The 15129-nt window shown below is 37.3% G+C and overlaps 1 protein-coding gene across 1 annotated transcript in view; it reads right to left on the bottom strand.

Annotated features, from left to right (window-relative positions):
* Window positions 1–15129, bottom strand: part of HEATR5B (HEAT repeat containing 5B) — a 60420-nt gene that overhangs the window by 13768 nt on the left and 31523 nt on the right. The window contains exons 22-31 of the mRNA XM_010581217.1: window positions 14497–14641; window positions 13361–13600; window positions 11262–11513; window positions 9007–9188; window positions 7836–7904; window positions 5477–5656; window positions 3935–4172; window positions 3045–3305; window positions 1935–2062; window positions 1605–1749 (exon numbers count right to left, since the gene is read on the bottom strand). Of these exons, the coding sequence (XP_010579519.1) occupies window positions 1605–1749; window positions 1935–2062; window positions 3045–3305; window positions 3935–4172; window positions 5477–5656; window positions 7836–7904; window positions 9007–9188; window positions 11262–11513; window positions 13361–13600; window positions 14497–14641 (1840 nt within the window). The remainder of the gene's footprint in view (window positions 1–1604; window positions 1750–1934; window positions 2063–3044; window positions 3306–3934; window positions 4173–5476; window positions 5657–7835; window positions 7905–9006; window positions 9189–11261; window positions 11514–13360; window positions 13601–14496; window positions 14642–15129) is intronic.

Raw genomic sequence — 15129 nt, 5'->3', positions numbered from 1 at the left:
CAAAGCTTTTGCTCTGCTACTTGTTTTCTTCATTTCTCTCAGGATCAAGAACTCCACTACCTCATGGCTGCTACGGCCACAGCTACCATTAACCTTCATAACCATTTCTTCCATATTAGTGAGGAGCAGATCCACTGAGCACCTCCCTTATTTGGACTGTCCAGCATCCAGACTGAAAAAACCTGTGCCTCATACGCTTCTGAAAGCTTCGGATTGTTAGCATCCTGCAGCGTTGCCCTTCCAGCACATGTCTGGATGGTGAAAGTCTCCCATGAGAATCCCACAGCTCGTGATTGGAAGGCTTCTTCCAGTTGGTTTAATATGGCTTCACCCACCTCCTCTTCTCAATTAGGCAGTCTGTGGCAAACAAGAAGAGAGTTCCTGACCGCTATCACCCTTCACTTGCCCTTAGGGGTATCAGTTCTGACCTGTCAAAGAAGGACGGGTTGCCCAGATACCTACCCTGACAGCTTGTTCCTCTTCACCTCTTGCCAGATCTCTATAGTGTTCTCCAATGGGATATCTGGAGATAAAGCTTTTTGTTGCTGGAAGTCACAACCTTGCAGCCTCCACCTTTGTGCAAGAATCATCCTCCAGGGCTGTATTCCAGCATAGCCTATGGCTGTCCCTCCTTGTGACACATGGGGCTTGGGCTTCTGCACCTGCAGGATGTCTGGGAAGAACACGTCATTCTTCCATTTGCCTTTCCTGACACTACACAGTCTGCTCACCTTCACATGCATTTCCTTCAGATCTCACAGGTGAGACCAATGTCACTTCCAGCCCTCGCTGCACAGACAAGTACCTGGAGGACAGTCACATCAGGGCTTTCATCTGAATTTCAAGCCAGGTCATTAGACCTCTGATGCACCAGAGGTGATTGTTCCTCAGTCAGCAGACTGTGTCTTGCTGTATGTCACTGCCATCATTAACGCTGACTCTAGCAGTCTTGTACAGTCTCGAGCAGCACTTCTAGGCTGTGTGAGCATGCCTTTCCACACCAACAGCCTTGCTCCTGTTTGCACACCCTGTTCCCAGAGCTCCTGGAAGCTGACACACCCTGAACGTCAGTGACGTAAGAACCCAGACACAAGTCTGCTCCACTTCCTGGCAAGTTCTCCCGGGCAGGCAACTTTTGACACTGGTTCCAGTAGCATCTCACTCACCGCATGAATTCCAGTTGTGCCAGGGACACACCACAAGAGCCTACATTGGGGGCTGAACCGTTAAACTTCAGAAAAAAAGGTAACTGAAGTGCTAATGAGGCAGTCAATAGAGAAAAATTAATGAAACTGAGCAAGGCATTAGTAAGACCTTAAGTAGTGTGCTGAGTATAATTTTCATCATTCATATTTGAGAAAAATCAGTGAAAACCATAACATGAAAAGAATAACCACTAGAATGATCAGAGGAAAAAAACCTATATCTTAGAAGAGTTAAGAAATCGGGAAGTAAGATTATGAATACATCAAAAGTATCTGTGGAATACACAGCATTTTCCTCCTCAGTGTAACCATACTCTAATGTATTTGAGTTCCTTTCCCGATATGAAAACCTGTTGCTTAATTTACTCTGCAAAGCAAGCCGTGTTTTCAAAATCTTACTTAGGGTGTTCTTTTTTTCCTGCAAATAATCTTGAGCTGCTCTTACTATCTGCTGGACAACTCCTGTAACCAGTAGCTGCACTGAAGGAGGATCCCAGGTCAGGAGGAGTCGGTGAAGCACACTCAAGAGTTCAACACCAAGGAGCTACAGTAAAACAAAACACATATAAAAAAATTAGTTAGGACTTAACAATTCCTAATTGTTATATCACTTGCTTATGATGAGGAAATACTTTTCTCACACAAAAATAATTACAGCTTTTGTAATCATCGCAGATGAAAGACCAACACCTAGAAAAAGCTGATTGTTACAACACGCTCATACAGTACCTGATCCTCTGCAATATGGATCCTGGCACAAGGGGAATCCAATAAAGTATGAAGTGCTTGTAAACAAGATGTAACATGCTCAACAGGCTCTTCAGGTCGTGGGGAACACAGAAACTGTATACTAACACCTGAAAAGAGCAATAATTAAGAAGAATATTCACATCATCATAAAATCAAGTTTTCTTTTTTTTAATTTATTTTTAAGTATAGCAGATTCTTAACAACTTTAGAAAGATACACGTTTTTCTCAATTCTTCTTCCTTTAAAGGAAAAGAGAGTTTATGTATTAGAAACAGAGTTGTATTCGCTTTCTCTTCCACATCATGTCTTCCCCAAAATTTGGCAGGAAAAATATTAAACAGCGACAGCAAGCAACTTACGATTACTAAATGGAAATCCACACTTCGTTCTAAAGATCTGTAAATCAGAATTCTGAATCCTTCAATTGTAAACTGAGTTTTATTTAATTTAACTCTTAAATTTAAAGATAACTGAGATGAAGTTAAGCCTCAGAAATCATCCAATATTCATATTATACATATGGCACTTAATTCTGGTTTTAAATATCTATATCTCAGCAAACTGTTGACATTCCTCAGAATAAGCAATCACATCCACCTCTTAAAGCTGTTAGATAACAACAAAGGGAAACAGTGAGTGCTACTCTCAGATGAAAAACTGATGCAAAAGCTACTCCATGTGACGTGACAAATATCCATCTCTATTGAACTGGGTTTTTATGAGGGTGTGTATTTCAATTAACCTTACAGCTTTTGTGTCTTTGAAGCATAATATTTTGTATCATCTGAATTATATTACAGTGTAGAACAGTTCCTACTCATTTTATTCAATTACATAAATAAACTAGATATACAACTTGTCTATAAAAATCACAATAAACACACCGACAAATGATCTGTCAAAGCTATGAAGAACACAGAAGGCAGAGAGATATGGAGAGGAGGAGTCAGAGGTACTTTGAAACATTACTGTCCAGACATGTGATGCATTTTAAACTTCCCAGATTTCAAGTCAAAGTATCTTTTCTTATTCCCATACCATTTCATACCATAATGCGCTGCTACTGAACTCTAAACTTATAACTCTTACCCAAAATTAAGTGCATTCGGTCTTTGTTTATCTCCGGCAAAGATTTAGCAGCAGGTGGAGTTCCAGGTGTCTGGTTTAACATAATGGCTGTAGCACGTTTCTGTGAATTGGGCATTGCTGCAGCAGTCTCTTCTGTTGACTCTGAAGCATTAAATCCTGTACTGTTTAGCCAAAGCGCTACTGCATGTAGTATGGGAGCCCAGGAGTTTCGGTAATGCAGTCTAGCTGTATCAATTGTTTCTGGAGTGTAAAATGCTCCCCCTGTTAAATTAGCAAAGCAAGGTAAATTCTGAAATTCTCTGCAAGTAATAGACAAAAAGCACATACTCTGTACATGTTTGATAATGTACATACTCAGATGTAATCCTTGTTAGTGACAGTGCATTCCAATTCTCCTTGTGAAGGAGCAACATTAGTACCTCTCACAAGACAGTGCAATGGCCACAGTGGAACAGTAAGCAGAGAGCAAGAAAGGTAGGCAAGGTCATCAGGTCTTGCAGCATTTTTCATATAGAAGATGCATTCTTAACTCAGTAAAATATTATAAGACAGTATCTGCTCTGATCTCAAGGGCTAATCTCAAGATGTTTTTCTTACAGTAAACATCTCTTTGCATTTGATATCGAAGTATTAGAGGTGTAGAAGTATTCTTAATTCTACAAAGACATCGTTTTTATCATCTCTGTGATTCAGATAAATAATATCTTCATTGCAGATTGAAGGAAAAAAGCACACGCAAACTTCAAACATACATTCTTATTACACATAGGCAGAAATTTATCACTTGCATAAAAAACATGCCTGCCAAATAATTTACAGAATTTTGAAGTCTCAACTAAGGGTTTCTTTCTGTTTTTCACAACACCACAAAAAGAAATTCCAGTGCTTACCATCTGGTGGAAGCTGGGTAGCAAATTCAGCTGGTAAAGTTAAAAGAGCATAATCTTTCAGTGCAGCTAACCAGAGACGGCTAAGTGCAGGCAGTTCAGGTTGTACAAGTGTTATCAAACTGTCTGGTGGCAACTCATCTACAGTACCAAAATCATCCTCATCCTCCTCTGTGCTCTTTGAAACACGCTTTGGTTTGGTCTCTGCTTCTTTCTTAATTTTCATGGCAACAACGTACACCTAGAAGAAAACCAGATACGAAAGTACACGCTGTGAGATCCTAAAAAGAAAAAAAAGCAGCAGTCCTTCCCATGTGAAAGTAACAGATTCCATACACAGATGACTCACTGGAAAATGACTGGGAAAAAGAGTATTGCAATACAATTACGTTTTATTTAAATATTTTTTCTTTTATTTCTACCAGTATATAACACTCAGGGGCATAAATGGCACTTTCCTAAAACAATCTGACTACACACTTTTTTCTAAAAAACATCAATTACTGCTGCTCTACACAGACATATTGATTTGAATAACTGATTTAATTAGATCAATGCATGCTTATTGCAAAGGTTTCTTCAACCTACATTAAGAACTACTACATAAATTAGAGTAATTGTCACTTTTGGGGAGCAGATTACTTGTCAAAGACATGAAAATGGCTTTAAATGTGTTACATGAATACAAGAACATTTATAGGTTTGTCTTTGATAGATGCTATGAAAGAATAAAAGGATTTTCAAAAACACAGATAAATATGGGAATAAGCAGAAATATCAGAAAAATACAGTAAAAATACGCATTTTTAGAAAAGAAATAGAAGTAAGTGTCTTCACACAACAGATGCTCCATATCAAAGCTGAAAATTACAGTATGGGGTGATTAACATTACACAGCTGAAATGTTAATACTTTCCTTTGTAATTTCAAAAGTAACTTCCAAGAAAATTTAATGAAAAGAAAAACCAAACCTTTAAGTACTACACTAACAGAAACCAAAATACCATTTGTGTAATTATATGCAGAGCTCTACAGCATGCAAATAACATTTTGGTAAGCAAGGCAATGTAAGTAGTGCTAACTGTTCTGTAAATAGTTGGAAGATTTCTCACATTCCAGCCATTCCCCAACAATATCTACATTAAGCCTGTAATTTATTACAAACACTTTGATAAACTCCTAGTTAATTAACTCCAATATTTTCTCAGAATATATTTTAATGTTGTTTGCATTTTGTTTTTTTAAGTTTAAGAGCAAAGATGGAAGGAAAATCAAAATCCGAGAGGGTATGATTGTATACTTTAATACAGAAAAGTGCAGTAAAACAAAGAACAATCAAGCCTCACTGTAAAAATGGATTGACAGAATGGCAGAAAAAGGAACAGAGAAAGATAGAGATATGAAAGCCTCACAGCAGTGGAATTGCAACAGGTAAGAAGGAGGGCAGGTGCAAGGCTCACTGGCTGAACAGCCAGTGAGGTATAAGGCTGCTATTACGCTGCAAAATCTTTTCAAACTTTTAAAGATTTAATGGTCAATGTTTACCTCAGCCCATGCTTTCAGAACTGCAAGTTTTTCCATAGTAGTTGCACTCTCTCGGTAAAGCTGGCTAGAAGATCCCTTTCCTGCTTGCACTTTATCCAGGGAAGAGACAAGAAGATTGTGAACTCGGCGGAGATCATTCAGGTCACTTACAACGCCACTTCCTATCCAAGCACTACATACCTAGACAACAAAGTTTAGAGTCATTCTAAACTAGCAAAAAACCCAACCACCTTATAAATGAAAAAAAATTCCAGCCCTCTAAGAAAACAGAACCCAAAACAACCACCACAAAAAACTTCGCAGCTCTTTTCCTGCTTAATATAAAAATTCCGAGGTTGTTCTTATTTTCTCCCTAGCCCTGATAACAGAATTACTTAGGTGAATGGTTACAAAGGCTGTATTTGCAAAGTATATTAAAATGGACCTTAGTAGACACATGGAAAATATTTAAAATAGTTTTTTAATCCTCCATAAATAAGTAATAATTTTTTTATTCTGTTCCCAAGTGTCTGGTCAAATCATTCAGGTAATGAGGTCATTGCATTTACTGTGAAGAATATATTGGACAGCAATCAATAAAAGTACACCTTTAAAAACCCACACCTCTCAAATTATGTACCAAGGCTCTATACTAAGGAGAAGCTTTCAAGATCGTTAATGTCAAGAAAACACCTAGAAATGAGTGAAATAAAAATCTTTAAGCAACTGGACTCTGATCTGGAACCAACAGTTCTAAATGTAGAACAATCAGTTGGAGACATGGTGGACAGACAGTTGGGTGTCTCCCCACTTTTCATTTGAATTAAATGGACCCAAACAGGTACTTAAAATACAAACATCATACAGAAGCTATTCCTGTCTAGTGCTATACATTGGCATTCATCCTCTGAAACACATTCACGCCCAGACATAACTCAGGCTATAAAAGAATTCTGGTGCAGCTGCTTTTCTACAAATAGGGACGAATTCTTTCAGAAGAGCTGCTTTGATTCTGGTGGCGATTCTACCAGGGTAAGGAACAGAAGCAAAAAAACCCCCACAGAACTCAAGCGGTTCAGGTTTTACAAACTCTTTTTTCATGGCATTTTTGTCCTATCTCCAATTTATTTATTTTGCTTTTAGAGAACCAGTTCCATGAAAAACTTTGGGGAAATGCCTCTCATGATCTGGAATGATGAATATATTTAAAGTAAACACAAACAAAAAAAGCATCCTGAAGATGCACAGGACAAGGCTGCTGAAAATCTGTCACAAATCCGTAATTCATTCACAGTAGGACTAAGACCAGCTTCACTCCTGCTGCTGGGCAAATCAACAGCTGTTTCAGTAATGACATAAAACTATAACAACACCAAACTCATTCAGTGCAGCTCATCTCTGTCCATGTAACTTCTAGAGAGTTAAATATCCAAACCTCATCTCTAACCATTTGGTCCTGTAAGTGCACACATCCACTTCGAAACTGGTTGAATAAGGAAGATTTTGACAAGTTATAAGGAATGTTACATGTTTTCACACAAAATGCCTCTTCATCCAGCTTTAAATGCACAGAGACGTTCTGTGAGGTAAGATGAACATATTCTTTCCTATGTATAGATACACTAAATTATGCCATATTTGATCTATCCTTACAAGTTTTGCTGGAAATTAGGAGTATGAAACACCACCACAAAATCACAGTCCTGCTGGACAAAGATTTACTAAACAAAACTCACATACACAAAGTTACTGTTTTAAAACTGATGTTTGCATAGCTAATTAAACTGCTGATTTAAACTACAGTAATTTAGCTGTGTAAACCACATACCAGATACTACTACAGCTATGTTGCTGATAGCTGTTTTAAACTACAGTAGCACAAGATCACACACAAAAAAAATCTTGCACTGAATTTTCACTGAGAGGTTGTTACTATGACTGTAATGAGAATACTCAGATCTTTTAAAATCTAAAATAAAGTATTAATCAGAATGGAAGTTTAGTGTTTAAAGGTAAGTTATCAGTAATCTGAATACTTGGTCAGACTGAGAGGCATCTCAATAAATATATTACTATTGGTCTCATTAAGCAAGGGTTTTTTTCTCTTTTTTTTTTCTTTTAGCAACAAATGCAGAATTGACATAATTACTGACATAATTAGTTTCAGAAAGACTAAGTATTTCCTGACATAGCTCCCTAAAAGGACTTCTGCACTTCTGAGGAACAAAATATGTTACTAGGAGACTAAAAGATGTTGCAAGAACATCACGGCTTAGGTTTACAAAATTTTCCAGCCATTTGCTACTACTTCTCTTTTGCACCCTTCTTCCAAAGAGAACGAAAATCAGTTTGTCTACTATCTGAACATTTTTCTCTGTACCTGGCAGGCCTTTGCAGTTATATCAGATGGTGTATCTTGGGAAAAAGCTGGCCTCAGAGCAGCTCCAACCTGTTGACAGGAAGAAAAATTAAAAAATCAACTAAAACAACAGTGACACAACATTCTTCATCTCACCTGTTTAAGGCTCAATCACATATACAGAACAAGCAAGCAAGATTGCCAATTCTGGCATTACAGTTACACCCCAAACTTATCCTTGCTGTCTCGCAGATATTTGCAATAGTATTCTTTAAACAAAAACAAAGTCCTAAACCAGTTTTTTCCTGCTTGCCCATTGCGTTTTTAAGCCTCAAGTACCTTTGTCAAATATGTGGTATTATCTTCCTTCTGTTAATGGATATTCTTTTATTCATTAAGGTATTACAGGTGCAATTTACACTAAGGCTCAAGAAGCCAATGACTTTTTGATATCCAAAAGGAATAATGATGTGAAATCAAATGTTTATGGTTGGATTTGCATCAAGTTCCCAAAATGACAAATACTAACAAAAAAACCTTTCAGGCAGTTGTTATAAGGCAGCATTTTTCTGAAACAAAATGAATGGAGTCAAAGAGACAAAAGCAATGGTTACAGCACCACAGAAGGAAAAAGAAAAAGGCAGGAAGTGAAAAGGATGAAAGCCTGCCTTTAAAAAGTATTTGCAGAGACCTTGAAGACACAGTGGAGACAAAAGAGGTGAAAGAGTTAAGCTATGCAACAAAATAAAGCAATAATACCCCAAAATAAATCTTCAACTGCCCACTTCCCATTCCTGTACTTTTGTAGCTTTCATTTAAAGAGAAGTATATTCATTAATTACCAAGAAAAGAGATTTATTAGATTCAGTCTGGAACTGAATCAGCGTTATTTTCCAATTCCTAATTCCAAAAATGAAATGCCACTCTTGCCAAAATTAAATGTAACTTGTAATATTTGGCTGTCAAGAATCAATAGCTACTGAATTTTTACTTAAGTCAGCTACTAAATTACAATAAATAGGAAGAGATACAAAAATAAATTTTGAAGAGGTAAATAAAAGTGCCTCTTCAGTACATTTTCACATACAAAAATCTCTTCACATGTATTCTGAAGTTATAAAATGTTCTCAAAGTTAAAACTGGCATATTGGCATAAATATACAATTTCCTGAACTTATAAAGGAGGTCTCACATTAGCCTGATACTGCTCCAGTATCACATGGCCTGGAAACTCTGGCTCAGGAACCAATGCAAATTTCTTGATAATGTCTTCAAGAGCTTGAAGACCCGCCATTCGTAACTGGTTGCTGTGATCAGTTGCAGCCATGAATGCCATTCGAATAAGGTCAGAGAGATGGAGTACTAAGAAGTCATCTTAGAACAAAACAGAAAGAACTATTTAGTGACTTAAAAGATAGCAAACATGATGGATATTTGTAACATTTTCCTCATTGACATGTACAAATTTTACCTAGTCTTTTTCAAAGGTCCACATTTAGGGTATGGAGGAAGGCAGGAAAGAATGTAACCTATTTTTCTTTCTTTTTTTTCCCACCCCTTAAAGTGATACAAGGGCTTCTATTCCTCAGACAACCTTAAAAATTAAGCACAAATTTGAAACAAAATTAAATATATGATATACAGAAGTTGCATTGAATAGAGTAGGTAAATGTGGCTGAATAGCTTAGAAGAGAACATTTAGTAAAGCTAATTTTAGTAATTCCCCCCCCCCCCAAACCTACAGAAAATCTTCAAGTCAATTCCTGTTTGAGTCCTATGCTTAGAGTGACCCCTGCTGATACAGGAAAACCTCGTCAAGTTTAAACACCGAAAAACCGACTGCCTCTAGTTCTGCTCCCAAAAGCCACATCCAAGGCTGTAAATGAGCAGCAGACAACATGCAGAAAAGAACAATATCTAACTCAGTAACAATTCTGAAAGGATTCTTCTTCTCTATTTATTCATTTTATTTCTTTCCTTACTCTCAATATAAAATTACCAGATGTTGTACAACTAATATGAAAATAAATTATTTAAAAACATAATATCCAAGGTGACTAACAAAACTCACAAATTATGAAAGCTCTACATATACTCAAGCCTCAAGGCAAAAAAGAAAAGTTTATTTTGTAGCTGAAACTTTTTGGAGGCATGTCAGTAAAGACAGACTGGAAATTACTTAAAAACTACGAAGTGGTAAAGTCTGCACTTACTTTTTCAGACCGTCGCAGCTGTTAGTAAAATTTAAATATTTTGGAAGTTGAAGTTGGGGGGTAGAAGGTTGCTGAGTTTTCCTTTTTACAATGATACCAAACACATCAAGTTCACTTTAAATAAATTCAGAGATGTAAATTCTCAGGATTATTATATGCAATCCTCTGCAGCATCCTATAAGCGGCAGTTATTTCATGATGTTCTCTATAACACAAGGCCATCTCAAAATAAACTTTCTCAAAACTCTTCCCTCTTAGTCTTCAAACAGTGACCTCAGCCTCAAATCAAGTCAGAAACAAGATCTCACAAAACCAATGCACAGCGCGGGAACCAGACTGCATCAAAGCAACACAAGGAAAGACTTGATAAATCTCCATATCGTAACAGACACCCTCAACAACACAGACACTAAAATCCATTAATCCCATGCATTCTAGGATGCTCATGATATTCATCCTACATGCACAGAGTCCTCATGAGCACTACATGGGTGAAAGCAAACAATCACTATGCACCATAAACAATACAAATGGGCAACTCAAGAACAGAAACCTCCCAACATCTGCTAAGGTTTTTTCACAAAACAACTATCTTATCTCCAACCTCTCAATTTTGATCCTCTAACTCATAAAAGTACCTTCAAAACATGAGCTTTAAAACTAATATTCATCACTCTCATGGATACCGAAAGAATGAACTTTATAAAGCAGCTGTGTCCATGTCTTATTATAACTCCCTCCCACACCCCTCTCTCCACAACCAATGCCACATCAGTAATTACCTGGCCTTATCTCTTTCTTTTTTCCTAGCATCCCTTCAGTCTGAAGATGCCAAAATAATCTCTGAAGTCTAATTCATTGCTATCATTATGTTAAACTCAGAAACTGTTCCCAGCTCACCCTTAGCTAGAAGATACTGCTTCTATTTCAGACTGGAGAAAAGGGTTGCAAATGTAAGGGGTTTTTTTCCCAAGCAGATCAGTCTGTCAGAATTTATATTCTCCAGCAAACCTCATTCTTTGTGTTCATAGTATGGTAACTACAGTGGTTATACAACTACAGTTTTATTGACTTTTGTGGGCCATTTCCTTTGTTTTTAACCATTCAAGTGAAAGGGTAACTGCTTATATTTTTTTCTTGGTTGTGTAATCTTAAGCTGTAAAGCTGTAAAAAGGTGTCAAAAATAAAATAAAAAATTAAAAACAAAACCAAAAAATGTACATTCTGTAATTACTTTTTGGGTTTTTAAGTCTGGCTGAACGAGCCAGTGCCAGATCAAAGTGCGCCTTGTTCGCATTCTCACACAGCATGATAACTCGGCACAGACAGTCTGCTGCAAACACACGAGTTGCCCAGCGAGGTGCTACAGAAGGCTTGGATTTATCCTCTTCGCCCAAGGTGGTAAACATTGTATCGTCGTCCATCTCATCCTTCTTCTCGGATTCTTCATCCTTCCCTCCGCCCAAGGGAGCAGCAGTGCTCATGTCTATAAGAGTGAACAATTAAAAAAAAAAAAATAATCCCACTTTTGCAATCCATAGAAGACAGCTAAGGACATATTCAAGCCTTTCCTTACACTCTGATTCAAAACAAACTGATACTTTTGTTGAAACAACAACATTTGAAAAATGTTGAAAGGCATAGGAATATCAGTAAACAAAATGTTTTTCACCTCTAATCTGGGCTATATTACCCTTTATTTAGCTTAAATTATATGAAATAAATTCCTGTACCGTTAATTCTCCACAGATACCAACTACAGCTGAATCCCATATCCAGACTTCTCAGCTGTGAAAATTAATCTATTAAATTGCCAATAAACAGGGTAAGGAGATTACCAGGCTCAGAACCAAAGAAAGCTTGGCTTTTAACTATTCAGCTCCTGTTTCAAGTAAAAGCTAGAGTGCATGTTAAACGAACAAAACTAAGAAGTTCCATGCCATGGGACAGATACACAACCAAGTTGGCAGTTTATGGCACCCACAAATGTGTTTAACGTTCAAGAAATTCTTTTCTCTAGGTGTGGCTGTGAGACTTCATTTCAGAAAATAAGATTACCTCAGGGATCACATTAAAAAAAAACCAAAATCCAAACAGGGACAAAACCCAGCTCATCAAACATGCATATACACTTCTACTATTCAAAAATGAGAACATAAAATCTCAATGACAAGGTCTAAATTACCAAAATGCCAAGATACTGACAAAAATTACTCTGGCAATAATTAGAGGAAAATGAGAAGAAGTTATTGCAAGGGTAACCTAACCCACCCCAACTAAGGCATGCTTCTTAGAAAGTCTAAATTTAAGCAGATGAAGAGCCAAGACATTCAATAAAGAAAGAGGCTATGGTAAATCAAACATGGATGACGTCAATTCACAAGAAGAGTGTTTTCAGAAGGCATCCAGGACCTTATGTGCTTAAAAAGCAAACCAGATTTTGTTCATATGCCAGTTAGTTGGATCAAAGGAGTTCAACATGAAGTTGCTGGCTTAAAATACAGCTGAGAGAAATTTATTTAAATATGGTTCTCTCAGAGTTTATTTCACCTACTAATAAATAAATAAGAGATTGGACAACCATGTTAAAAACTTTAAAACCCATCCCACATGAAATAAGAAAAGGACATGCCAACTTCAAACTCAGGAAACGAGGTCTTTCTCACTGGGCAGATATATGGTAACTACATTGCATAAAGAAATCATTGGTAGCATTACTCATCAGTAGACATAAAGCTGGCAACATTTAGAAAGAGCTTCAGGATGAACTCACAGTATGCCAATAAACAAGTATAAATGCAAGGGAAATGAGCAGAATCTGCATCACAACCATCCTATAAGCTGAAAAACAGGAATAAGGTCTCCGAGGACAAGATCTGTGCAAACAAGTCCGCAAAGCTGAACAACAAGCAAAAGTTTCATCACCATGGTAACCCATCATCACATCAGTAACTCACAAAACCTCATAAAAGAAAGGTCAGAGTGTGTACAGCACCCCTCTTTCTGTATGGTCCTGATGTATAAAGGCTAAAAAGAATATGAGTGCTTTCACTAAGATACTAAAATGTGAGAGTAATAATCACACTGCTTCTCTGCTGGAAATCCTACTTCAAGGCAGCTAACTTTCTAATCTTAAAAGCAATATTCTAAAACTTAACATAACATTGATGGTTTCTTCTTTCTAAGGAAGTTTTAATGCGCTATAATCAAAGTTCTATATATAATATAAGCTACATCTTCACTAGGATAAAAGACTAGCTCCAAACAAATATTGCCAGAAGATGCTAATCTAAGGACGTACTGTCGTTTATGTGAACACGATAGAACACTTACCACTGGAAGCTGCAAGGACATCCTTACAAAGCATTAGCCAGTGAGAAAGGTTTTCTACTGCCAGTGATGAAAGCATATGTCCCAGAGTATCGTGGATATCTGAGCACAACTTCCGATCAGTCTCCCGATCCAACATTCCAAAAAGGACACCTTCGAGGCCTGTCTCTGTTATATTAACCCCCTGATGCCGGGAATGAGCATCTCGCCGAGAACCAGCTCCTGGTGTGAAAGGATTAATATCTGCAAAGCAATAATGAGAAATCTTTTCTGAAACCACTAACTCAGTTTTAGAATTTGGAATAACAGACTAGAATTGGACATTGTGTATTTGTGTACAAACAGTTCAGGCAATGATACACCAAGATGTTACTGGATTTCTTCTGAATTAACACCAGAAAGATTTTAATACAGCAATTAATGTAATTTATTTTCTGCAAGGCAAGTAACACCTCCTAGTATTACTTCAAAAACAAACAAACAAACAAAAAAACCAACCCCAAACCAAACGTCTCTCTCTTCAAGGTACATACCCCATGAATTTGTAAAAACCCCTAATAGTACTGGACTCTAAAGAATCTTTCCAGAGACAGACTTAACTCGTGTGATTTAATACGAATAAGATCACGATTCTGTGTTTTTATGAAGACTGTGCTGATCAACACTGTTGAGACTCCCGTTTTCAGAATAAAATGATACATGTAAGAATTGAACCAACCAGCAAAGTCCACAGGCTTTGCAGACATGCTGCTAACAGAATATAACACAACCAGGTATCTCAATCAAAGAGCATACAATTAAGTTAATTTTCAAAAGAGCAAGACCTAAAGTACCAGAAAAACTGTAAAATGTTTCCGCTGCAGATACCCCGTGCTCCCTATCTGATTGCCAGTCTTAATGGGGCAGAGAATTTTAAGTCTGAACTTTACAAAAAGCTAAATGACAAGTGAAATTCAAGAGGTAAGCAGGTGTGTGGACAGAGGTTATTGGAGCTGGAAGGGACAGTTTTAGGATTTTTTTTCTGTTGTTGTTGGGGGGGCGTGGTTTTTTTTTCTCCCCCTCTCTGAAAGCAAACCACATATAAACACACATATGTGTGCTCAACTGTTACGAAAAGGCCACATGAAAGAAATACTTACTGATGCCACTGCTTTCTTTGTCTCCAGCATTTTTTGCTAAGCTCATGGCATATTCACATACTTCTGCTGCTTCCCTCTGAGCAAGCTGTCGTAAACATGCAACTGCAGCCCGGCGAAGCAGCAAGTGGGAACTGCACAAATGAACCTAAAATTCAGAACCATTACAGGTGAGTGAACTGCTGCACCCCCACATCAATAAATCAGCGCTGCTGAGGACTAACAGCATTCTACTTTTCAATTATATGCCCATGTGTGAGCTGCTGGGTACCAAGCTCTTTACAAGATCTTGAAAGTTCAGAAGCAAGCACTTTTTATAATGTAAGAATATGAAAATATACAGAGCTGACAGCTGTTATCTGGTTAAAGAGATAAGAGCTTAAATATTGCAACTATTGTGCCAGTGTGATTTAGACTAATTATACTTTCCAATCTGTGACACTCTTCAGTACTACTCAACCTCATATTCTGCTATAGCTGTAAATCACATTCTTTTAAACAAAAAGCCATCATCAGATGCACCACACATGACAGCTATCATAAAAACTTCTATTTCAAACTTGTAACAGAATTTATAGTGCAAGTTTTTATAAGTGCCTCTCAGTAAGACAGCTTGCTAACCAACACTGGCTTCTA

Source organism: Haliaeetus leucocephalus, unplaced genomic scaffold (assembly GCF_000737465.1).
Source record: "Haliaeetus leucocephalus isolate CR32 unplaced genomic scaffold, Haliaeetus_leucocephalus-4.0 Scaffold752, whole genome shotgun sequence".
Classification (NCBI taxonomy): Eukaryota; Metazoa; Chordata; class Aves; order Accipitriformes; family Accipitridae; genus Haliaeetus; species Haliaeetus leucocephalus.
Note: the sequence above shows the minus strand (reverse complement) of the source record. Positions and strands in the feature narration are given on the sequence as shown.